The sequence below is a fragment of the Crocodylus siamensis genome, chromosome 2, assembly GCF_052110815.1.
Source record: "Crocodylus siamensis isolate JL-2025a chromosome 2, ASM5211081v1, whole genome shotgun sequence".
NCBI lineage: Eukaryota > Metazoa > Chordata > Crocodylia > Crocodylidae > Crocodylus > Crocodylus siamensis.
In genome coordinates this window covers 252488324-252515087 of record NC_143396.1, presented here as the reverse complement: position 1 = coordinate 252515087, position 26764 = coordinate 252488324, and the positions used below count along the sequence as shown (strand labels likewise).

Genomic DNA, 26764 nt, shown 5'->3' with positions numbered 1-26764 from the left:
TGTACACATCCCCCCTGAAGTGAGGTGCACAGAACTGGACACAGTACTCCAGCTGTGGCCTGACCAGTGTCACGTAGAGGGGGAGTATCACCTCCTTGGCCCTACTTGAGACGCACCTGTGGATGCACGACAAGGTCCAATTAGCCCTGCCAACTGTGACCTCGCATTGTCGCCCATGTTCATCTTGGAGTCAATAATGACTCCAAGATCCCTTTCTGCCTCTGTGCTCTCAAGAAGGGAGTTTGCCATTCTATAAGTGTGCTGCTGGTTACTACTGCCCGAGTGCAGCACCCTGCACTTGTCAGTACTGAAACGCATCCTGTTTATGTTAGCCCACCCCTGCAACCTATCCAGATCTTGCTACAGTCTTTCCCTCTCTACTAGCGTGCTCACCTCACCCCAAATTTTGGTATCATCAGCAAATTTAAACAGGCTGCTTTTCACCCCATCATCCAAATCGCTGATAAAGAGATTGAACAGCGTGGGCCCAAGGACCAAGCCCTGGGAGACTTTGCTGCCCACTTCCCCCCAGGTAGAATGTGACCCGTTCACCACCACCCTCTGAGTACGACCCTTGAGCCAATCTGCAATCCATCTGACTGTGTAGGCATCAATGCCACAGTCGCCTAGTTTTTTTTAATGGGGATGGGGTGGGAGACGGTGTCAAAGGCCTTGCTGAAGTCCAGAAAGACTACATCCACAACCATACCTGCATCCAATGCTTTTGTGACCTGATCATAAAAGGCACTCAGGTTGGTCTGACATGACCTGCCCCTAATGAAACTGTGCTGGTTGCCCTTAAGCATCTTCCCTGAAGCCGGCCCATTGCAGATGTGCTCCACAATGATCTTCTCAAAGAGTTTCCCTAGGATTGAGGTAAGACTGACAGACCTATAGTTTGCCTGGGTCCTCCCTCCTCCCTTTTTTAAAGATGGGGACCACATTGGCTGTCTTCCAATCATCTGGCACCTGGCCCAAGCATCATGAGTGCTCATAAAGCTGTGCAAGGGCCCTGCAATAACCCCAACTAGCTCCATCAACACCCTGGGGTGGAGAGCAACTGGACCCGCTGATTTGAACACATGACACACTGATTTGAACACGAACTCAAACCAATGCAATTCCATATGCCTGTATAGGGTCTGACATCCTGGAAAATGCCAAAAGCACTTTTCCCTATACCATGTCACCTCTGGAGTACAATGTGGCAGGTACAAAGAGGAGTGCTCACAAGAATTTGAAATGGGACTTGGAGACAGGATGCCCAAGCTCTAATAGTGGTAGAGCTCTGTTTGACTTTGTCAGGCATGTCATTTTCCCTAGCCATGTCTCTATTTCCCTATTTTAAAAATGAGGGTGATAATACTGACTTATCTTTGAGGGCTGTTGTGAGGATTAATTGGTTAATGTTCAAAATGTGCTCTGCACATGGATGCTCCTGGGGATAAGTGCTATGTGCAAAGTAGTTTTAGTAGGGGAAGTAAAGCAGGGCATAAATCCCTGGCAGGGATTTTGATTAGTTCAGCAGAGGCCAGGACTAGGTCTTTTAGCTCAAGCAGTAAAGACTCAGCACAAGACACTGTGTGTTGAACCATCAGTACATCAGACTGGGCAGGTCCAGCCCATGGGCTATGCATGCGGAACTCCTGGCCTAACACAATTTGATCCTGAGCCTCACTGGGGCCTCCAAGTACTATGGCAAAATACATATAACACTATCCAATGTACTGTTGCTTACCCTGCTACCTCCTTGCTTCGTCCTCCTTAGATGTTTATGTAGCAAGGAGGATGCTCGAAACACAGAGTTGTAAGCACCAAGAGTGGTTTCTTTCTAATCACCAAACTCTCAGCAGCTCCCTTGACTAGGTCTTTGGTTACACAGAGCCATCAGCAGCCTCAAGAGCCACGTCAGATGAGGCACAAAGGAAAGCACCATTAGGTTGCAGGCTGGCACAACAGGCAAGATTGTCACAGTTGGAGCAAGAAGACAGAAGGAAGAAAGTGGCAACTCAGAAGAGAAATAAGACAATCTGAAGGACAAGACCTTCAAAGAAGCTGACCTGGAAGCAGAAGGAAAGACCAAGAGCAGGCCAAAAATGGACACTTCTCTGAGCAGCACCTAAGAGCAAAAGAATCCACCTGAGAAAGCAAGCACTGCCATTTAGCTTCGCTGTTAAGCCCTCCATAACTTGGCCTCAGCTCACAACTTAGCTCTGGTCTGTACCTACTCCCTCAACTCTTTCCACTCATATCTCTAAGGCTTTTTATGCCACCCCCATTCTTTCACCTCCTCCTGTGCACCATGCACCCTTTTCATCTGCCTACACATTCCTCTTTGCTTTCTCTTTCACCATCTCTACCTCAGTACTCTACTCTGGCTAATTCATAACAGAACTAATTATATGCTCTTCCACCTTTGTATACTGTTACTTCCCTTTCTCTTGCTCTCTGTTCTCTTCTCCCTCCTTTTCTCTTTCCCAGTCCCCATTGTCTTCTCCCCATGTGGGATTCTCCAGTTTCTCTATCATAAGATCATCTTCTGTGTAATCTAAGGACCATATTGAGGAGGCTTTCTTGGCTGTCTGTCACCCAATATAAATGGATAGTCTAAATTCCCTAGGAGCTTGTCGTTTTACAGCTTGGAGATGACTAATTATGGCTCCAGAATATCCTCCTCTTTGTCCTCTTCCTTTCCCTCTCATCCTGCTGTCTTCTCTCCCCAAGAATGTTTCCACAGTACTTTTCACTGTTCAACTGTAGCTCCTATGTGCAGCACTGTAAGTATCTCTTACTTATGCTGCCCTCCACCTTTTCTCCCCTGTCCATCTCTTCCAAGGAAGCTGCCTACAAAGGTACAATCCACTCATGGCAGTTATCCCAGAGTGTCCATCATAGCCACAATAGCTGTAAAAATAGTGAGAAGGAGCAGGACCACTCAGTCAGCACGGGCCCACTCAACTGGCCCAACCTGGCAGAGAGCACTTACTGCACGCTACTAGGGCCGAAGCAGCATTTGTATTCACCTATAGCTGCACAACTCTGGGCACCGCCAGGTTTTCCAGCCTGGCCCCTCCTCAGGCCTTTGCCTGAATGGTATCATCAGACTTCACAGATCTAAGGTATATGAACCTATTCTGCTTAAACATAGGCCACGTAAGGCAAACAGGCTTCTCACAGAAGTTTTCCCATGCTCATTGACTCTACCACCCTCCTTCACTTGGCCAGATTTACACTACTGTCCAGGATGAGCCTTCTTTTAAGCTTTGCACTGAAACAATCTCTGCCAGGCCAAACAATGTCACTCCTACCTGAAGTTCTCCTCCCAGGACACTGAAGTGGGTCTCAGTGACATCAAATCCTCCTTGTCTCACTGGTTGCAATGAGGGCCGCAATCATTGCAGGAATTCCTGGGAAACTGCAGGCATCCCATTCAGCCTCCTTAATGTGCATTGCCCTCTATAAGCAGTGGATTTTGAATTGGGTTCTCTTGCCTTACCCTTTGCCTTCATAACCAACTCCCAGCAGGGTCCCTGGTCTCTTCTCCTGCTGTCCGCTCCTTCTTGGCTACGGGCTAACTAGGGTTTGTACTCTGCTGTTCTCCATCTTTTCAGACTCATCTGCCCTTGTCCCTTCAGGGCACATACCAACCATTGGAGGCTCCAGAAAGGATCAGCTCTTTTTATTCACATGCATCCTCCTCTCATGCTCCTCCAGAACTGTCCTGTTCAGAGTGGCAGCTTGTGATTTATCCCAGAGGTGAAACAGGTTCAAAGAATGCAAAGGTTGCAGGATACATGGGGAAATGGCATCACTTGTCCCCAGCCCACAGGCAATAGGGCATCCTCCATACTTATGTGATCACCTTCTGCATCTCGGACACACTATCATCACCTGTTTTATTATTCACTTTTTACCTGCACTGACTTTATTGCCATCAGCACGGTCCAGCATATTTTTGTTGGCAGGAATCTTTCTGTTAAAATCCCAACCTTAACTATAAATTAATTGTAAACAGAAGCTGCAATACCTGCAGTTTATTTCCTCGCAGCTTTGCCACTATCCTTTGGTAAAGTTCACTAGCTGATGCAGCTAGCAATACAACTAACATGCTGAAGTCATGGCTCTAGCTGGCTAATGTCACCATGATTTGGGGTTGTATGCTTAGGCCTAGGTAGTTCCTTTTGCAGGTAAGGGCACACTGGAGGGATAGCACAGTCCTCGTTGGTGCAAGTGCAGCTTTCCCAGGTGCACTGTTCTGTCCTGACCAGTGGCACCAGTTTGTCCCACCCCCGTCAGGCAGCTATATCCCACATGAACATTAGATCAGAGCAGTGATCTGATGACATTATAGCTGGAGTGCAATGAGGCCCAGGAGTGTACAGAAGGTTCATTGAATCCTCCCTTTTCTCTTCCTGGGAGAACTATTCAAGGGCCAGCTATAATCAGCTCTTGACCTGAGGTACAATGAGCAAGTACAGTTTCCCCATATACTTTGGATATACATGACTTCCCTTGGACTCTAGTGGATATATAAATCTGAGTACCCAGACTATAGCATACTGCATATGTTGTCTATAGGATAAGGAAAAACTGCATGATACCATTTCTCACATCCAGTAGACTATGAAGCCACATGGTTCAAACCATGAACTTGATTCTCCTCTCTCCTACATCAGCTGAACCAACTGCACTGAACTCTTGGTCTTTGCAACAATATAGAAGGATCATGATCACTACCATAAATGTATCCACACAAGCTATCAGAATTAGGGCTGCTTCTGCATGCTTAAGTGTGCCATTTTCAGACTTGTCTGTTGGGCTTGTTGATTTAAAACAAGGAGATCCACCAGGCAATTGCAGTCTCTTATTGTATGTATGTGCAGTACCTAGCACACTAGGGTCCCAATCTCAATGAGGTTTATATTATGCCAGTATTCAGAGACCCTATGGGCCCACCCCATGAACAAACTGAGGGACCAATTTTGATAGTGTGTACACTGCTGGCACTGCATTAGAAGAAGCTGTAAAGAGCAAAGAGTCAAAAATGGAAAGGGATCCAAATAGATTAGAAATACAGGCAACAAGTAAAGCACGATTCATCTCAGAATAAATGTAGTTAAAAATCATTCCACACTCAGTTATTCACTGAGAAGAAGAGATTGGAAATAGAAGAGCAGCCAAGAGAAGCCAATAGTAGAAGGGTGCCAGGACTGACAGGGTGGAAACAATAAAAGAACAGAAGAGAGATGTTCCGTTCAGCATCATGCTCACTACCACATAAAACTGTCTGATGTACCAACGTGGAGGAAATAGCGACTGCACACAAGCAATGCTTCACTTCCACATTCCTGATAGCACAAGACAAAGAAGCAACACAAAGAGCACCAAGCTATATTAATTTAGTAGCTTCTTCAATGTTTATGTTTACATTGTGCCTCATCACCCTTTAGATGCAGTCCTAACAGCTTCTCCCTCCAGAAGGATGTGTGGTAGAGGAGCAGACATCACCTCTGATCATGTATTAGATAATATATTCTAAACTAAGAGCCACCAGCAGAGTATGACCTGTTCCCCTGGGATGTATGTCCCCCCCTGCAATAATGCTGCTCCAATTGGATTGTCTCTTCAGAATAACTGGTCAGAGGGGCTTGCAGCAGACCCCAGAAGCCACTACTACTAGAGTGTTTTACAGCAACAGGGCATTCTCCCTTTCAGACTCTGGTTTCTCCCACACAGTGGCTCCAACAGCCCTCAGAAAAGGGTTGGGCAGAAAAGGGTAACTTGAACCTACAGCAGGATCTGTCTCCTGAATGCAGTATTTTGAGTAGAAAGGATGTATGATAGTGAGGAAAATGTGCTTCTGTCCTACCAGAATAATCTGAGTGTCTCCACAGTCAAAGCTCCCGTGACGGCAGAACCCCTCCTCTACTGGCAGAGCAGTCTCAGCTCTCTGACCAAAAAAATACTTCTGCCACCACCCTGCAGCTGGGGCCTATGTACAGTCTATACCAGCCTCAGAGGTTTGGAGTGTGCCTATGGTAAGGATGAATGATTTGTGCTTGCCCCCTGCCAGTGCTGAGACCCACCCGACCCAGCACAGCTATGGATGTGTTTGCACTCCTGGGGCTTCCTTGTTGCAGCCACCGTCTGCCACCAGAACTTCTGGCCCCAGAAGCAGTCAGCGTGGGCAACATGGCCCTAAATTCTCTTTAGTAACAAAGCCACAAAAAGAGGATTGGGATACAAAACAAATAGAATATTAATACTTGAATGGAGAAAACAATTATGAACTGAACACCTCTGAGGTTTATTAAAGTCCTTGAGAGAACATCATGATACATACTTAACTCATATTATCCAGCAATGCCTATATTTTGTTTAATGTAATGCCCTGCACTTTGAATACATCTTTAGCTGGTCCACTTTCTGATTTAAGTGCTTCACAAGACCAGCTCTTTCTGTACAGCCTACAAATTATCCAACTATTAAATGGCTACATCTTGGGGAGTTAGTGCCACAGCTCATTCACTTATTAAAAAATATTGGCTAAATGGAGGAGGGGTCCTCATCACTTCAAGTTTAGTTGGGTGCAGTATTATTTTCACCTTCTCATTCCTTTTTAATCATTCTACATTGCAGGCTCTTTGGGGCAGGACTTGCCGCTTCCTGTGGTCCAATATAGCACCTAGCACAATTTTTATATCAGCACTAAATTTGGAGAGGAAAATGAACACATGGACAGAAAATTGTCTGAAGGGCCATAAACAAAAGGTAATGAAAACAAGCCATTACAGAAAGGGCTAAATTAAAATAACTCTTAATTGAAAAGGAAAATGACTATGAACTGATATCAGCTAAATAAGCATGTTATAGAAGAGGCACTAAAAATGGATGAACTACCCACATACCTATTAGGCACATATGGGCAGAATAACACTCTTAGGGAGCCAGTAAGTTTGATTACTTTTATTATTCTCGCCTGTACACTTCCCATGTTTATAAAAGCACAGGGGAAGATAATGAACACTTCTCTAATCTCATTGGCCATGATGCTCAGGAATTATTGGAAGAGGTATTTATTGAGAAAACAGCAAGCTATTATAAAAATTACCTATTTCACAAATTCTTCAGAAGGCTGCCAACTCCAACATCAGCAGATACCACATGCTACCAGAATATACAGAAGTTTATGACCAAACATGTCCCAGTATCACTAGTATACATAAACAGAAAAGAACTCTGGACAACATGCTTCATGTAGCCCTTTTTCTACTCTCAACAGGGCATAACATCACCATGAATTTTAGTGTGTAGGAAGAATCTCTCTTTAACCTGGTCCCTTTCAATTAAGCAGAATTTATAAAGGCGGGGGGGGGGAGGTGAAAGACGGTGGCAAAGGTATGACCTCATAACACTCTAGAATGTTACAACAATTCATTCTGCACCATTAATATCTCAGTAATTCCATCCTTATACTCTGAATTATTGGCCATGTTGAATGAACAATCCCCATTTTTATCCTTCAGGCAATACGGTTTGGATCAAAATTCTTTACTTTAAATAGATCATGGCTGCTGGGGCCTGATTTTTGTTACTGGTTATGAACCCAATAACTTGGCTTTAAATAAGATTTTTTATCATTGCTCTTACTATGGATCCTCTAACTCAGAAAGATTCACTCCAGCAATTATACAAATCCTGAATAATCACGAGATATTAAGAAAAGGCAGTGTAACCCACATGTAATACTTTCCAAGTGTGCCTTCCTGGGGTACTTAAAGACAGACAAACCCTAGATATACCATTTAAACATCTCTTTTCCTCTGAAGTTCAATTTCACCTGCTCTAAAATATTTAGGCCATCTGCTCATTATACAATGGTTATATCAAGAATTACCAAAAAACCCCTTTAAACACCCCCCAAGCCCTTTAAATACCTTCTTTTCAGTTCAATAAGGGATTATTTTCCCTGTGATTGATTCTTTACATGAAGACTGGGGTCAGTCACAGTCTTATTACATTTACCCAATATTTTGTTAAAACTTCTCAGATACATTCCTTTGATGTAATTACACTGATACACCATTATTTCAGTAATCCCAAATCGAATTATTACAGGGCAATGATACTTTAAATATCAGATGATTACCAGGCTTTGTAAATATTGTGTTTTAATAAATCTAACAGGTAAATTACATAAACCCATACAAAATAATTAAGAGATCACCATCTTTGCCATAACAGAATTGGATGGGAGAATTCCTGCTGGTAGAGTGAACAATAGTAAGTTTAGAGAAGTCTTGATATATTCTAAATTGTCTAGATGTGTTAGACAAAGGCCTGCCTGTACCAGCCTACAGATGCCACCTGGATTATGACGAAAGGTCTGAGTTTATTTTGACAAGTGTCACTTCAGTTCTGCTATAGACTCTTCCAAACATGTGACAACATTTGTACGTGTATCTTGTGAAATTTAGTATGATTTGAAGGAGGTGCCTAGCTGGAAAAAATTATTCCTCTCTCTCTCTCCAGTGCTACCCATGAAATAATCCTCAGGTTTCTTCTATGGGTATCCAGTCCAAAAAGAAGGTACATCGTTACAGTGAGGAAGCTAAAGAATATCTAATATCATTGTGTTACCTGAGAGCTGTTAAAAATTGTATTCAAAGCATTGGTCTAAATCACTAACTCTCTCAGCCTTTGATGCCTACTCAGAATATACTACCGTTTGTTATAGGTTTTCCTTAGAAGTAAATATTTTTTTATGTCCTCTTTCCATTTCATTGTTCTTATTTTAGCTTCACATTTTTCTCTACTTTCTACCTCCCAAAAATAATGTCATAAATGAAAACAAAGGATAGTGTCAGCAGCAGTCCAGTCAGAACCTGTGCAGTTTCTCACTAAGACCAGAATGATACAACAACGTCTTAATTAAATGAGCTAAGAGGGAGTGAGCAGTATATTTATGAAATGCAATGATGATACTAAATTGGGAGGAGCTGAAAACTCTAGTGATGACAGAGAATTACAAAGGGCGCAATAGAGATTAAAACTGCAAGCAAGGAATAAAGTGAAATTCCTCTCAGGAAATAAAAATGTAGCTAATGTCAGTAGAAATAAAAATTGAAACCCAAAATACTGAATGAAATAAGGAAATGAGACTGTCCCCAAGGACTTGGGTAATTGTGAGCAACCATTAAATAAACCAAAGATTTAAGAAAGAGATCTTCACAGCTTGGATAAGCAGTGACTAAGGGTTGGAGAGTGACAGCTGGGAAGACAAGTTAAGAGAATATGAACTTGAAAATAGGCAAGATATTATTTAGGCTGGAGAATGGGAGAATAATGTAATGGGACAGAATTAAGAAAAAGAAAAATCAAGACTAAATATCAAGAAGCTTGTCCAATCTTTAGAATCATCTTTCCAAGGCTTGTGGAAGCTTGTGATATGAAATAGCAGACATGAAACACTATAAGAACACAATACAGTCCTATACTGGCCCTTTCCACATCACCGTGTCACCCAAGTTCTTCCCCATCAGAGCTCTTAAGAGCTCTCTTACATGACATATTCATCTTGCATGAAATACTCAGATTCCCCATGAAGTAATACCACAAAAAGCTATGATTTGAACACTTCCTATAGCCACCCAGTGTCATTCATGATCACTTTCTGCTGGGGCACCAGTGTAATCAGCAAGGCCAATGCTTGTAACAGCCACGTCCCAGAGTGTACAGCTCCTCCTGCACAAGTCTAGTCTGGTCCCATTTGAGCAGGAAGATCACAGCAACAAAAAATGCAGGATCAAAATCTGCAGCATAGAAACTGTTGGCAGCCTCTTACTGGCCAGCAAAATATAGAGAACCATTCAGTGAAATGAAATTGCTTATCACTCCTCCATTCCTGACCAAGAAGAATAGAAATCCCACTGACTCACAATGCCAGGAAAAAAATAATCTTCATATCAAAGTTACCTGTGCAACCATGATCTGAAGTGTGTGAAGGCATTTGTCAATCGCAGTCTGTCAGAAACCTGTCAACTTCAAGCTGTCAGTCAGTCAACCTGGCATGATCTGTAAACTACATTTCTACATTGTGATAAGCCAGCTATATCTCTGACTTAAGCTCACCACTACACTGAGAAAGGGTAACAGCCTTTTTTATGGGAAACCAAAACTGTTGCCCATATGCACCACTGGACCTTATATTAAAAGGACTACTTGTACTGCTCCAGTCTCTTAGACTTTGAATCAATATCCCCCCCCAAAAAAGTCAAGAAGTGTAAAACCAGCCCTCTATCTAATTTGTTCTTCATAGAAGACAAAGCTTCAGGACTTACTGATTAAGGTGAAACTTCAACATGGATCATGAGTAATAAGAGCCCTTATTCTGTTCCTATTTCAGGTAATGGGCCAATTAATTATTGCTCAGGTCTGCTGAAAATCCTAACAGTGCTTAGGGCATCTACAAGCCTAGTCAGCGAGGTCATCAGGAGATAGGCCAGCACAACAGGAGAAGAATCAAGTCCCAATCCTTCTCGACCACCAAACATTTGAGTTAGCACACATGGGGGAGAGGTCTGGCCAGGATCTGGGCTACAGAGAAAATGGAACAAAGTGGTCTGATTTAAGAGAAACTTCCCACTCCTGTACCTCCCATGGCTTATCTCCCTATAATTTACAGTATCAGTGCTTTACGAGAGCTCTCTTTAACCCCTCTGAAAAAGACAATTCACACAAAGGCCTGAAGAGATGGTTGTATAATGATGCATTGGTCCCCTGGGTGCAGGGGGAAGACACACAGGCTGGAGGCTGCACATGGTGGGGTGGTGGTGGGGAGGCAGGGGCAGAGGAGTCAGTTAAAGAAAACAAGGGATACAGTAAAATCCCAAAGAGACTTGTGTGACATCAAAAGAGGAACCTCAGCCACATAGTAGCTGTTCTGCAGCAACTCGAGAAGCAGCTATTGCTGATGCATAAGGGAACAAGGCCAAGTTTCAGCTCCCAGACAGCCAATAAAATACAGGAGATGCAATGAGTCAAGCCACAGGCTCACTACTTGGTTGCTGTGTTCCTGTGGTTAATGTAGAGATCTGAAGGAGGAGCAGACTGGAAAGAGAGATCAGAGGTATCTTTTAAGTTACCTTTGTGATTCTCACGTGTACATTAGCAGGAATCTGCTCTGCCTCTGGTGCTACCTGCAGCATCCTTAAGGCTCCTTTAAGATCTGTTTTCACTTTAACAGCCCCCTCTGCTGCCTCCCCCCTCTTCTGGCATGCCCTCTGCCAAAAGCTGAAACTTGTTCACACCATAGTTCATACTTAATCTTATCAACAGCAACGCTAGACAACCTAAAATAGACCACAGGTTCTTTCCTGGAAGAAGAGATCAGTTCTTCACTGGCCCACAGCTCCATCCCATACTGGGCTGAAAGCAGGGTTTTCCCAATTCAGGGATTTAATCTCCATAGATTTCCTTCTTAACTATGCCACAGAGACCTTTGGAAGCCAAGAGGCCTCTCTAGTCCATTTCTGAACTTTTCTTTTTGCAAATTTTCCTTTGTGAGTTATTTTTCTGTGTTATCTGTTTTAATTTGTTATAAACTATCCTATATATCTTGTGTCAATTGCTATGGATGTATGCACAGACAGTTCAAAACAATATACCCTCCCACAACAGCAACACACAAAGCAACATTACCACGCAAAATTCATTACAATGGCAAAGGCACACCACATCATCACACTATGGCACAGCCACCAAATACAAGTTTGCAAACAACAGATGCCTGGAGGTTTAAATAGTGAAGAGCATCCAGGTCTCTGCAGTTGTATTCAGCAACATACAAGTGTTCCTCTCCTTTGGGAGTAAGTGAACGAGGTCTGGGAGAGATGGGATAAGGAGAGTTGTTCTAAGAGCTTGAAGAAGTAGGATTACCTGTATCCTGTCTTCAGGCAGTTCTGTTTTCATGGCCAGCATCTCTCTGGCATAGACATCAGGATAATGGGCCTCATTGAAGGCCTTTTCCAGTTCCTCCAGTTGGTAGGACGTGAAGATTGTCCTGTGGGGGTGGGGAGTAAAACTCATTGATCAAAAAGCAGAGGAAGAAATCAAGTGAGGAGCAGTCAGAGGCAGGAACAAACAGGCAAATGAAAATCTAAGAAACTGGAAAATAAACATACACTTTTTTCTTGTGTTTTTATGAATGGAAAGTCTGGCCTGAGGGTGAAGGAACAACCAGAAATGCCAGGACACTGTGTTTATACTGTCACAGTCACCTTCACTTTCAGCTACTTCCCCCTGTAGACAGACAGACAGACAGACAGACAGACAGACAGACAGACAGACAGACAGACAGACAGACAGACAGACAGACTCCTCCCTAGTTCATCTCTCCCAACACCACCACCAGCACAGAGATAATACTAACCCTGACACTACCTCTCAGAACTTGTTTCTTTCTAGAAAACCTTTGGAGAATTACTTCCTCCTCTGAAGGAAGCCTGAGTCCTGACTTACAGAATTACCTTCCCTTTTATGTTAACCATATGCACACTCAAGTGACAGCCACTCTGAGGCGCTGACACGAAACACCCTGTTCTTAGTCTTTCATGTCCCCAAAATCTGTGAGTGCCCAATGCTGCTTATGTTGCTGACCCTCGGCCTCACCCTCTTCACAAAGCCAACTACTAGTTCTCTAACAAGTCCACAAAACCTTTTATCCAGACTGCTTACTACTCCTATTCACCAATTTCCCCCAGGATACGGGACACCTCCAATCGCAGTCCCAGTTACCTTCCTCTTCCTTGGGAAAAGAAACCAAACAGCCCATCGTTCCATGATCCATTAAAACCTTGCCAGCTGTTCCAAAGGGGCAACAGCACAGCCTGTGCCTGCCTCACCAGTTCCCAGCCCAGGATGACTGGACTGAAAAAAAATTAGCAGCTTGGACTGATGAGAGCACATCTTCAGAAAATGACAATACACTCCAGACCTTTTCTACCTCCAAATTTCAGTCTAGCCCAAACCCTTTTAACCCATAATTTCCAGGTGTTATCTACTGATCAAGGCAGGGGTTTTTTTCCATTGGGAAAACTAACTGCCTTGATTTAAAATACATACATAAACAATCAAACCAAAAAAACAGGCAGCATAGCTCCCAAAAAGGAGAAAAATGCAGAAGAGGGGAAAATTAAAATTATTTTCTAAAACAAAATTAGAATTTCAGAGGATCCATCTACACATTCCCAATAGGACAAACAGAGAGACAGTTTCAAAATTACCTTCCAATATTAAAAAAATCTAAAGGATTCCATGAGATCAATAACATTATTAACAAAAGCAGCATGTGCATGCAGGAGACCCTCCCTGCAATCAGATCTTTATTTAAAATACACTCCTAAATTTGCAGTTTTTCATGGGATTTTTCATTTTTGCTGCTTTTGTAGAATGTCAAACTCTAGGGATAAAAGAAATCCAAGCACTCAGACAATTTCTCTCTCCAGGACTAAAAAAAAAAACCCATTGTTGCCTTCTTGACCTTTTTTTAGTTTTTGTCCAATCTAAGTGCTTCTAGTAATTGGGGTTTCTATTCATCTTCTCAAAGAAGTAAAATCAAAGTCCAACACAGCTCACTGATAGAATATTTTTCCCCTGACAGTCAGCCTAAATTTTCCATACACTTCCATAGTCTCAGTTTCCTATCATAATATGCAATCTCTCCCCCTCGGAGTCATTTGCAGACTGCCGACCTGCGAGTTCCCCATCACCACTCAGCTGTCACTTAGTCCAGAAAAAGGGAAAAAACAAAACAAAACGAAAACCTCAAACAACGCAAAGTTGCTACTACACAACATAAAAAATTCAGCACTTCCAAATCATGTTTTCAGTATCCTGGTCCATCCCCAGTCCTGATTGCATCGGGAACCTTATTTCTCTTACTCCAAGCTCAACCCTGTTTGCAAAGGACCAAGGAGTTTATTTACAAGCAGGGAACAGTTTGGCTTGAGAATAGCCCCACATAGCTCACTTGTCAGTTCCTCCAGAGTGGGATGGGAACACTAGCAGGGAATCAAGCCCATTCTGTTGCATAATGGCAGGACACCTATTTGGAAATTTAATCTGTTCCCACACCGCAACCTAACTAGGCTTTTACCAGGACACTTTTAATCCATCTATCCTGCCTCATGACAGGATCAATTTAATTACTCCTAAATCATCCACTGTAGCTGTGTCCCTGGTCCTTTTTTGTCTCAACTATTTCCAGCCATAGCAATCCAAAAAATTCAGTTCACTGTAGTATCTAATGTTTATGAGGCTCAGCAATTTCAGCTCCATTTTACAGTAGGGGAACAGAGCTGCAGAACGACAGTGTCACACCCAGTCAGTAGCAGAGCTAGGGACAGCCTAGATGCAGAAACATAATCCTAGTGTCTTGGCCAATATGCCAAGGAACCAAGTCTTCCTCATCTTCCCTGGGGGCATGTTCTGTTTCCAAACTATTTTATTCATTGCCAAAGGAGGTAAATGCTTCAATAATGAATAAGTTGTTGACAGATATTGCTGTTTGCCCAATAAATGGATTGCTCTAATGTCTGGCAAAGACCTAATTTCAATGATCTGGCTATTCCCATTTCTACAGGCTCTGTGCAAATGCCAGGACAGTTTGTGAAATATGTATTTCAGAAACACAGGGGCATCTGGTTTCAGCACAGATAATTGGCGGGGGGAGGGTGTTGGTTGGTTGGTTTCCAAGCTGTCTGGTGTTGAAATAAAAACACCTTCAGATAAATATTGTTGCCATTTACAGTCAACTGCCAAATCCTGCTCCTTTTCACCCCACAGCAGTCAAGTCTCAGGCATACAGATTCCTCCCTCCTGTCCCCTTTTGCCAAGGGTTCAGACTTGATCCCAGCCTTGCCTGCTCGCACAACTGGCTCTTAAGCCCAGGTGTATGGGAGAGAGAGAGGGAAGGTGAAGATGGGGTTAGACCCAATTTGTCCTCAGCTGGCCGGTAAGGATGACAGATCGCTTTCTTCCCGGGTTATATTTTATCTTGGACTTGCCCTGGCGTTTGAGGAGCACCACCAGCTCCCCTGCAGCAAGCTGCAGCCCCAGCGCTGCCCACCTCATTCTTCCTCCCCAGCCTCTTACATCCATGAGCCGCACTTAGGCCACTGCTCCAAGGGGATGTAGGCTGAGCCAGAGCTGCCTCTTCCCCAGCACCTCCGGGCCCGGCGCTGAGTGAGGTGGCAAAGGCCCGAGGGGAGAGGGGCCGGGGCCGCTCTCACCTGTGCCGCCGCTTCTTCCGTTTCTTGCTCTGGTTCAAGGAGGACTTGGACATTTTCCTGTCGCTGGAGGAAACATCCTCGGAATCTGGGGGGAGAGAGGCGGCCGCGTGGGCGCGGGCTCGGGGCGCTGCCTGCCTGCGGGGCTCGTCCTCTCCGGCCCGGGGCTTCGTGGCGAGCGCGCCGCGGCGGCGAGACCCCGGGCGGGCCCCGCTCCCTCCCCCCGCAGCCCGGGGCGGGCGCGGGCCTCGGCCCGGCCCCGATCCCGCCCCATTTCGTTGCCTTTGAATTCGGGGCAGGATCAAAACGAAAGCGGCCGACGCCGGCGCCGCCCGGCCCCGCACCCCGGCCCCGTCCCCTCGGCTCCCGCCTGGAAGCCCCGGGGGGCGGGCGAGCGCGGGACCCTTCCCCGGCCCCGCCGCCGTGCCCCGAGGGAGCGGCGCTGCGTGGCCGCCGCTGGCCCTGCCCTCGCTGCTCGCGGCGGGGCCGCTCGCGTCCCGCCGCCCCGGCTCCCGCCTCTCCGTGCCGCCGCCGGGACCCTCGCGGCCGGGCTAGCTCGGCGGCCGGGCGCTGCCGTCCAGGCTGCGGGCGGCGCCGGCGCCGGCCCCGGCCCCGTCCCGCCGCCAACGACTGGGGGCCCGGGGCGGCCCGGGGGGGCGCTGCCGCGCGCCTCGGCGCTGCCCCGGCCTCGGCGCCCCCCGTGGCCCGGGCTGCCCCGCGGGCGGGCCGCGGGCGGGGGGCTGCCGTTGTGGCCGGATCCCCGCGGGGCCGCAACGATTCCCGGGCGGGGCCCCGCGGCGGCGGCTCCGAGGCGCCTACCTGAGCTGGCCGTCTGGCTCGCGTCCAGCTGGCCGGGCGGGCGCGCCAGGGGCGGCAGGTGCACGCTCGGGGGCTCGGCCAGCACCTCGAGGAAGGCGGGCTGCGCGTAGAAGCCGGGGATGCCGCCCGCCCCCAGCAGCCCCATGCCCACGCCGCCCACCCCGGCGGGGCTGAGCACGGAGCGGGCCGCCAGCAGGTGCCCGGCGGGCAAGGAGTCCAGGGCGGCCCGCGGGTGCGACGGAGGCTCCTTGTTCAAGCCCAGGATCTCCTGGATGCCGAAGCCCGTGCACCTGGGCGGGGTGGGCCCGGAGCCGGCCTTGGCCCCCGGCCCAGGGGCCGCCGCCGCCGCCGCCCCAGCCGCGCTGTCGGGCTTGGGCTTGGCGGGCAGGCTGTGGGCGAGCGCATCCCCCGCTTTGCCCGTCATGCTGCGGCCGGCCGGTCCCCAGTGCCCGCTCCCGGGAATGCTCGGGAGCCCCCGCTCAGGCCCCTTTTATCCGCCCAGCCCGGAGCCCGAGCGGGGTCAGAGCCGAGCAGCCAATCACAGGGGCCAGCCGCGATTAGGAATTCCAAAAAGCGCCGGCACGGGCGGCGGGGCGGCTCGGGGGGCAGGGGCGGCCTGGGACGCGGGCCGGGGGAGGAGCTGAGCAGGCCGCGGGGGCCCGGCCAGGGGCGAGGCGTGAGGGAGGAGCGGGGCAGGGCGCGCCGGGGAAGCGGCCCGAGGGCGCTGCAGAGTTGCTCCTTGCTCAGCGGAGAGGCAGCGGTTTAGGGGGAGCAGGGGGCACGCAGCCCCGCACCCGCTGGGACGGCCAGGCGTTCAGGAGTGAATATCGCAGCCCCTGGACAGGGAGGGCAGGAAGAGCGGCGCTCGGCGCTGTGGGGTCAGCTCCTGAGGCGGTTTCTGAGGTTAGGGCTGTAGGGCCACGGGGTTAGCAGTACAGCAAGGCCGGGCTCACCTGGGAATGCCCCGGGAAGCCCATCCCTAGGGTCAGATCCTCTTCTACTCAATTAGGCACGTAAGTGAACTTAGGCACCGAGGTGCCATCCTGCTCTGCGGCACTGGAGTCCCTGAACATCCATGAATGCCTCTACCTTTGTAACACCCGCCTACCTCTTATATTAAGATTGTTTTAAAGGGACTCAAGCAGCATGGGAGAGCGTCCTGCTTTGGTGCCTAAATCCACTTACACAGCGGACAGGGACACTAGGCTGGCTCTTAGAGTGAATTTTTTGCATGGAGTTTTAAATGAGTGAGCACATGCCTCCCAGCCTGCTGAGACTCAAGCAGGAGGCAACACTGGCCCAAAATAATAGAAACAATTACCGATGCTGGAAATAGAATATGCTGTGAGGTTTCTCTCAGTACCATGATCTTTCTTACCGACACAATTAATCCCAGGCAAATACTGTCCTAAACAGGGGCCACCCAAACTGCTGTGTTCTGTGAATCGGTGCATACCTCGGAGATATTGCCAGTTCGGTTCCGGTTCCAGACCACTGCAATAAAGCAAGTCACACAATTTTTTTGGTTTCCCAGTGCATATAAAAGTTATGTTTACACTATACTGTAGTCTATTAAGTGTGCAATGGCATTATGTCTAAAAAAAATGTACATACCTTAATTAAAAAATACTTTATTGCTAAAAAATGCTAACCATCATCTGAGCCTTCAGCGAGTCATAATCTTTTTGCTGGTGGAGGGTCTTGCCTCAATGTTGATGGCTGCTGACTGATCAGGGTGGTGGTTGCTGAAGGTTGGGGTGCCTGTGGCAATTTCTTAAAATAAGACAACAATGAAGTTTGCCGCATCGATTGACTCTTCCTTTCACGAAAGATTTCTCTGTAGCATGCGATGCTGTTTGATAGCATTTTACCCACAGTAGAACTTCTTTCAAAATTGGAGTCAGTCCTCTCAAACCCTGCCGCTGCTTCATCAAGTAAGTTTATGTAATATTCTAAATCCTTTGTTGTCATTTCAACAATGTTCACAGCATCTTCACTAGGAGTAGATTCCATCTCAAGAAACCACTTTCTTTGCTCATCCATAAGAAGCAACTCCTCATTTGTTAAAGTTTTATCATGAGATTGCAGCAATTCAGCCACATCTTCAGGCTCCACTTCTAATTCTAGTTCTCTTGCTATTTCCACATCTGCAGTTACTTCCTCCACTGAAGTCTTGAACCCTTCAAAGTCATCCATGAGGGTTGGAATCAACTTCTTCCAAACTCCTGTTAATGTTGATGTTTTGACCTCCTCCCATGAGACACGAAGTGAGCAAATGCTGTTGGAAAAATGGCGCCGATAGACTTCCTCAATGGAGGATTGCCACAAACCTTCCATTTGTAAAAAACGCAATATCTGCGAAGCGCAATAAAGTGAAGCGCAATAAAACGAGGTATGCCTGTATTGAGAATACAGGAGATGGTCTGTTCATTGAACAAAAAGCACCTCTCTCACCAAAGGATACATAAGTAGGGGGAAAGGCCCATTCCACTTTTTGTCCAGGCATCCTCTCCCTGCACAGGTGAAGAGTATTTCCCTGGGGGCAGAGTCTGAAAAGTAGGCAAAGCACATCCTTGAGACTCAGCCTTCAGAGGAGCCCTAGCAGAGACATCACTGCCAGGAAAGATCTCTCAGCAGCCAGCGTACAATTTCCCCTTTTTCTATTTTATCTCACTTGTCTTAATAGTAACCCCATGTGTCTCTGTCTAGGAGCCGATGTCCATAAATATTATATCCCCTACCAAGTGTTGGTAACTGCTATATGAGAAGTAGTTTCTAGTTCTAGTAGAAAATGGCCTTGAAAATTATTGGACAGAAAACCACCCCTGAGTCATGGACTCCCATGCTTCCCCTTCTGTGGTGGGACTCTGGCTTCACCAAATCAAAAAGGACAAGATAGAGAAACCAGCTGGGTCTCATTTAAAATCCCGTTCCCATAGATTTTTGTGTCAACACAATACAAATGTTTAAGTGAAACCCAGCCATCAAGTAGGCCTTTCTGCTGTTCAGTACAATATTCTAGAAAGCAGAGCGAGGAGATGGGTAAGCTGAAGTTCTGTCACACTTGACTTCAGGCTGTTGTTATATTCCAATTTGAACAGAAGAAAGAAAAACTTCCCACCACTTTTACTGAAGAGAAGCTGAATCTGAAGAGTAAGCAGAAAGGGAGCCCAGAAACAAGGGTTTTGGAAGGCAGGAAGGGAATCTGTTATCTCTATGCAAGTGAGGGTAGATACATTAGGATGAAGAAATCAAAAACTAGGCCCCTTACCATCTGCTTTTCCTACATCAGTGGTGTTCAACCTATCTGGCCCTTCAGGCCAGATGAGAGGTGGGAGGCCAGTCCACAGGCTGGATCTGGCATGTGGATTCAGTCCATGGGCTAGATTCAGTGCATGGGGTTGGATCATGGGCCCAATGCAGCACATGGGTTAGTCCATGAGCCCAATCCAGTGCACAGCATTGGGCCATGGGCTCAGTTCAGCAGGCAGAGCTGCATCATATGGTCCATGGGGCTCCCCATGGGTCTGCAAATCTGGCAGTAGGAGGAGCAGCAGCAGGTTTAATTGCCCTGGTTCCGGGAGCCACAGCAATTAACACTGCCACTGTTACCCCACCACCACATTTCAGAACCAGTGGGCAGCTCTGCAGGCTGAATGATGCAGCTTTGAGGGCCGGACCTGGCCCATGGGCTATACCTTAGTCACCCCTGTTCTACATTGCATAATGGGGCTAAGAGTAAGTGGAGGCTGTCTCCATGCAGGGGGCATGCCCAGCCACCAGACAGGCAAGCCCTTAGTGCTCTGGCAGTTCCTTGTATATGGGCATGCTAAAGACATGGTAAGTGACAAAGCCAGTGACTGGCTCTTCTGAACCAGGAAAGCATCCTGTGGAAGATGGGCTGGAGTGTATGGACCCTAAATTAAAACAGACCCTGGGTCTCTTCTCACTTGAGTAGCCAGATCCAGAATGCAGGAGGCACAGACATGGCATAGTGATACTTTTATTCCCAACCCCTAGGCTGTATCTCCCATGAAAAAGAACTCAGACTCAAGGGACATGTCCAGGCAAGTGCACACATGTGGTATGCAGCATCACACACCTGTCTGTGGTGCTACACACTGCACACACTGGACATGCAGGTGTTCTCCATACTGCTATTTTGCAGCAGGGCAGGGTTTTTTGACACTGGGAGATCCTCGTGTCAAAAAAACCCTCACTAGAAAAAAGTGGGATGGCGCACAAGGCAGCAGCATGCATCCCTGAAAACCACAGCCTGGCCAGCCGGAGCTGCACTCCAGCTGCCAGCCAGACTCTCTGCTGCTGGATCACTGCTGCTGAAGCCCTGGGAGGCCCCCAGGACCCCAGGTGCTGGCCCCAGCCACCCCTACCCCACCCAACCTGCTGCACACCAGAGCACACGTGCACAAGTGTTCCCTGGGGCCAAGTAGCAGTGGCACAACTATGTGCTGCTGCTATTTGTCCCTGGGGAAATGCATATGCACACTCATCTGGACATGCCCAAGCTGAACATCATGACTTATGAAAAGTATCCACTTTTGTGTGATAGGGGAGAAGCAGAAAGCAGACCTTGCCTCCATCTTCAAGAGAAAAGCTATTCTTATAATTAGTTTAGAGGAGTGAGGTCATTTGCCTAGCAAGGGCAGCTCTGTCTTTGCCTCCGTATCTACAGAATACTTATGGTGGCACAGTGCTTATGGTTCTATTATGCTTCCAGTGGCATTTGGTCTAAGTCATGCTGGGACAGCCATACGTGTAATGATGGGGAATGAGGCACAAGGGAGAGATTGAGCCCATTCTCAATACACCCCACTAAAGAAGGCAGCCTTTATATGATCACTTGAACACTCAAGGTCAGCTCATCAGGGCATCCAAGCTGCAGCTGGCCAAAAAGTCACACTGGGATGGAAAGGCATTTCTAAGCCACACTTCTGTTCCCTGAGGTTGAGACTCTTTTGTCCTTGGGCACATCTTGACTGTCATCCACTGGTGGAGCCCTCAAGCACAGGCTTTCAGGTGTGGTCACCTGAGCACTGATCTGGAACTTGGGAATCAGCTGAGAATGCAACACTGGGCCAGGTCAGCTGTCTAAGAAAATGAAACAGCACCAAATAAGATATTCCTGTACACTAAATGAATTGCAGCCTCACCACTGAGGCACAAAGCCAGTCTGAAGACTGCACAGTGCCAGAATTTGCTGGCATTACCAACATAAATCAGTACTCACAATGAGCAGCCCTGTCCCATTTCTAGCTCCATGCAGTTGCAGACATGTGCTAGAGCAGCGGTTCCCAAATTCTGACAGATTGCGCACCACCAATATAAAATGATACAACCCTAATACTACCAGCAATTTTTTCAGTTCAACCTTAAATACCACCAGCAAATTTTTATCGTATAAAGTAATTATAATAAATCTGTTAACGCATACCACTGACAGGTTGTCTGCATACCAATAGTGGTATGTGTACTGGAGATTGGAAACCACTATCCTACAGCACACCTGCTCTATGTACACAGTAATACCAGGAGAAAGTACTCTTCTTTCCCCCTGTTCTCCACCTGGAGGTATTATCCTTTCTTCTAGGTTACTTGGGCATAATGCCTGATAATTATCACTTGGGCATTGCAACTTCCCTTCCTATAGTCAGCTGAGGTAAAGCTCTCTTGGCTGATGTCAAACTTTAGGCATGCTTTTAGGCTTGTAGAAAGGAGGCACTGACTATAGATCCTACCTAATGGGATACAAGCTGGCAAACATGTCACTGAGTGTTATGGGCATAAGCACCTGAATGCCGAGGGGTAGAATCACCTAAACCCAGTTTAGGAAGCCAGTGCATTTGACACCTTAATTTCCTGACCCCATCTTCCCATCGTAAGAGGCTACTGCAGCTGCTGAATTCCACTCCTTGCTGAGCTGGCACAAGCTAGTCTTGTTTGTACCTTCCTCTGCCCTTCTCCAGGATTTCTAGTTCTAGCAGAGTAGGACAGCTTTCAGTGACAGGTAGGGGTGCCATTTTTATTCCTCATCCCAGCAAAGAGTGAGATTGGGTGATACTAAGACTTACTATTTTGAGCAGACTGGCCTAAGGAAGAAAGTTCCTTAGGCAACCTAAGTTAAGAGTTGCCCAGCTATGTCCCCTATACCTGCCCTTCCCCTTCTGCTCCCTTCCCCCTACCAGGATCAATGCAGAACTGACAGAAATATAATTAATTTCTCAGTGAAGGTGCAAATAGTTCATAGCGTTTCCACTCTAAACCTTCAGGGAAGAGTGTGTGTATGTACCAGGCACTCCACCACTGGACAGCTCCACTGGGCAATTCTTGGCTTTATCTACAAGCAGATCAGCAGACGTTTGCCTACACTCCAGCCCTATGATAATAAGCCTGCAGCCAGAGCCAGCAGCATTTTCTGAGTATTTGCTTCTGTCATTTAATTTTTCTGGATTCAAGCTGTGAGCCATAGGACCTTCCCCGCCACCGTACAGGATTCAGTCTTATCAGGGGCAAGAATTCAGTGACCACTGAGAGCCAGTTATCAGGCATCTGCCAAGCCTTCAATATCACAAAGTGAAAGGATTAATTCAAGGCTATCCAACTGGTGGCCCATGGGTGATGTGTAACCCAACAGGGTTAATTTGCAACCCCCGACTCTCACCCATTGCTCCAGCTGCAGCAGCAGTCATGGTCTCCAGTTCCCCCTCCCTTCTATGGCTTCCACTTTTTGCACACTGTAGTGCAGCTTGTCATGCAGGGGAAGCTGTGACCCAGGGCACCTGTACAGAACCAGGAAGCAGGGGAGTCCACAGCCAGGAGCTGAGGGTGAAGTTGGTGCAGTGCAGCAGTGCAGTGTAGCAGAAAGGCTTCAGCATGGCTTGTGGCCCAGGGGGCCCATGGTACATGCTGAAGGTGCAATCTGTAAGGCATATGGCACCCAGGCATTTAGATATCAGGAAAGCCCTGGGTTAATTTATTTACAGATTCTCCTGGAATTGACTCAGGTACAAAATAGTCTGTGGAGCACTCCCCACACCATAAGTATTTCTGATCATAACATCAAGGTGGATTTGAGTTGCCTTGGCTTCAAACCTCACCAGCCACTCATATCAACAGATACCTGTTGCAGGACCAAAGGCAGAACCACAAGAGAGAAAGTTCCTGTGGCTCAGGTTTAAAAACAAAGTTCTCTGCTCTTTGCAAGGATTCACTATAGGGGTCTGGATTTATTCAACTTGGCAGTGCTCTCAAGTTTCTTCCCTCCTCTCCGGTCCTGAAAGCTGTAATCTCAGAAGTTTAAAACAACCCACACTAAAGGGTATTTTCAGCCTGCCCCTACCCTGCCTCCTCCAGCAAAGGCATTGGCTAGGTCTGCCTCCAGCTGCAGTAGAGCAGCTGCCACTGCCAGAGTGCATTCCCATCCATGCACTGCTGACAGCTTTCCATGGCTCCACTCTGCACCTGTACCACCAGAACCAGAAACACACTGAAAGGCTGGCAGAAGGCAAAGGACTGCCTTCACACATCTTTGGCTGGCTGCTGGGTGGTACAAGAAGCCCTGTTTCAGTCAACACAGGTGATATAAGTCTGATATGAAAATAGGGACTCTGCTACTGCAGAGGGGCATTCAGCCTGCAGGCACTCAAAATGTCACTAGCAGAACGCTTGTGTAGCCTAACTCCCTACTTGTAAGGTACTGAGAAGGTTCAACTGCACTTAATTAGTTCCTAGTGATGCAGATGTTTCCCTGGCTTGATCCCTGAGTGGGAGTTACCCCAAATTGCCATTCCATTAAGTGGCTCAGAAAGGCTTCTTGCCATGGACCCACATGGAGAAGGGGGACTCAGCTTTCCAAAAGGGATCACATCAGCAGTACCAAGTACACACTTCCACACACTCAGGTCTAACCTCCAGGTAAGGGTTAAGATTCAAGGGGACTGTGGGGAGAGCGATTTGATGGTGGGGGTCTACTACAGACCCCCCAACCAAGGCGAGGAGCTGGACCGGGAATTTTCGGGCCAACTTGCAGAGGCACTTAAGGCATGGGATGTAGTTGTCATGGGTGATTTTAATTACCCGGACATCTGCTGGGAGGAACGGTCAGCCAGGACAGACCACTCCAGGAGGTTCCTAGCTGAGATACAGGACCTCCACTTAATCCAGGAGGTGCATGGTCCCACCAGAGGAAACACCCTGTTGGACCTGGTCCTGGCCACAGGCGATGACCTGGTAAGGGGCCTCCAGGTTCTTGACCACCTGGGTGATAGCAATCGTCGCTTGCTGGAACTCATTATCCAGCACAGGGTGTCAAGGGCCTGCAGCAAGACGGTAGCCCTAGACTTTAGGAGGGCCACCTTCAATAAGTTGAGGAGACTAGTGGGTGAGGTGCTGGGGTCCTTGAGGGCAGGGGAACTCAGTGTCCAGGACGAGTGGTCATTCCTTAAGGAAACAATACTCAGGGCCCAAGGGGAGTCCATCCCAACAAGAAGCAAGGGGGACAAGAGTGCCTGAAAGCCCCCCTGGCTCACCAAGGGTGTCCGGGAATGCCTGCTTGCCAAAAAGGCGGTGTACACCCAGTGGAAGGGGGGTACTATCTCCAAAGAGGAGTCTACCTCCTCTGCTCTGGCCTGTAGGGGGGCTGTCAGGGGGCTAAGGCAAACATAGAACTAGGACTAGCATCCAAGATCAAGGATAATAAAAAGTCCTTTTTCAAATACATAGGGAGGAAGAAGAAGGCACCGGGTAATGTGGGGCCCCTGCAAAGTATGCTGGACAAGCTGGTGGTTGTGCCAGAGGAGAAAGCAGAAATCTTTAACCAAATCTTCACCTCTGTTTTCTTGTGCAGGGACCGGGACTTCCCCGCTGTGATGCCAGACAGACTTGAGGGGAACGCCTCCAGACCTCAGGTTGGGGAGGACTGGGTTAGAGAGCTTCTGGAGGGGCTGGACGTGTTCAGGTCAGGGGGTCCAGATGCTCTCCACCCCAGGGTGTTGAGGGAGCTAGCTGGGGTTATTGCAGGGCCTTTGGCATGGCTTTACAAGCGCTCGTGGTGCTTGGGCCATGTGCCAGATGACTGGAAGATAGCTAACATGGTCCCCATCTTCAAAAAAGGGAAGAGAGAGGAACTGGGCAACTATAGGCCCGTCAGTCTTACCTCAATCCTAGGGAAACTCTTTGAGAAGATCCTCAAGGAGCACATCTGCGATGGGCTGGCTTCAGGGATGATGCTCAAGGGCAACCAGCACGGTTTCATTGGGGGCAGGTCATGTCAGACCAACCTGAGTGCCTTTTATGATCAGGTCACAAAGGCAATGGATGCAGGTGTCGCGGTGGATGTAGTTTTTCTAGACTTCAGCAAGGCCTTTGACATCGTCTTCCACCCCGTCCGCATTAAAAAACTAGGCGACTGTGGCATTGATGCCTACACAGTCAGATGGATTGCAGATTGGCTCAAGGGTCGTACTCAGAGGGTGGTGGTGGATGGGTCATATTCGACCTGGGGGGAAGTGGGCAGCAGAGTCCCCCAGGGCTTGGTCTTGGGGCCTGCGCTTTTCAATTTCTTCATCAGCGATTTGGATGACGGGGTGAAATGCAACCTGTTTAAATTTGCTGATGATACCAAAATTTGGGGTGAGGTGAGCACTCTAGTAGGGAGGGAAGACTGTAACAAGACCTGGATAGGTTACAGGAGTGGGCTAACATAAACAGGATGCGTTTCAATACTGACAAGTGCACGGTGCTGCACTTAGGCAGTAGAAACCAGCAGCACACTTATAGAATGGCAAACTCCCTTCTTGAGAGCACGGATGCAGAAAGGGATCTTGGAGTCATTATTGACTCCAAGATGAACATGGGCCCACAATGCAAGGTTAAGGTTGGCAGGGTTAACCGGACCTTGTCGTGCATCCACAGGTGCATCTCAAGTAGAGCCAGGGAGGTGATCCTCCCCCTCTATGCGACGCTGGTCAGGCCACAGCTGGAGTAGTGTGTCCAGTTCTGTGCACCCCATTTCAGGAGGGATGTGGACAACATTGAAAGGGTCCAGAGGAGGGCCACCCGCATGATCCGGGGACTACAGGGCAGAACCTACAATGAAAGACTGCGGGACCTGAACCTGTTCAGCCTTCACAAGAGAAGGCTGAGGGGGGACCTGGTGACTGTCTATAAACTCACTAGGGGGGACCAGAAGAGTTTGGGGGAGACACTGTTTCCCCTAGCGCCCCCTGGCATGACAAGGAATAATGGACACAAATTATTAGAGAGTAGATTTAGATTAGACATCCACAAGAACTACTTCACAGTTAGGGCGGCTAGGAGCTGGAACCAACTTCCTAGGGAAGTGGTGCTGGCTCCTACCCTGGGGATCTTTAAGAAGAGGCTTGATGACTACCTGGCTGGACTCATTTGGGCCAGTCTTTTCTCTCGCCCGGGGGGTGGTCGGACTTGAAGATCTACAAGGTCCCTTCTGACCCTACTTCTATGATTCTATGATAAAAGCCAACATATGATTCATTCACAGTAGGGGTGGTGCCTGTGGATGCTCTCTGGAAACGAGCAAAAACTTATTACTGACTTGACAGTTTTTAGTTCCCAAGGACCCAAAATGCTGAGGGTTCCTACTGTAACCCACTGCATGGGAA

The 26764-nt window shown here is 47.7% G+C and overlaps 1 protein-coding gene across 2 annotated transcripts in view; it reads right to left on the bottom strand.

The window, feature by feature from the left end:
* Positions 1–16530, bottom strand: part of VSX2 (visual system homeobox 2) — a 31058-nt gene extending 14528 nt beyond the window's left edge. For both annotated transcript variants that reach the window (XM_090034984.1, XM_090034986.1), the window contains exons 1-3: positions 16107–16530; positions 15291–15375; positions 11938–12061 (exon numbers count right to left, since the gene is read on the bottom strand). In XM_090034984.1, the coding sequence (XP_089891110.1) occupies positions 11938–12061; positions 15291–15375; positions 16107–16530 (633 nt within the window). The remainder of the gene's footprint in view (positions 1–11937; positions 12062–15290; positions 15376–16106) is intronic.
* Positions 16531–26764: the final 10234 nt, after the last annotated feature.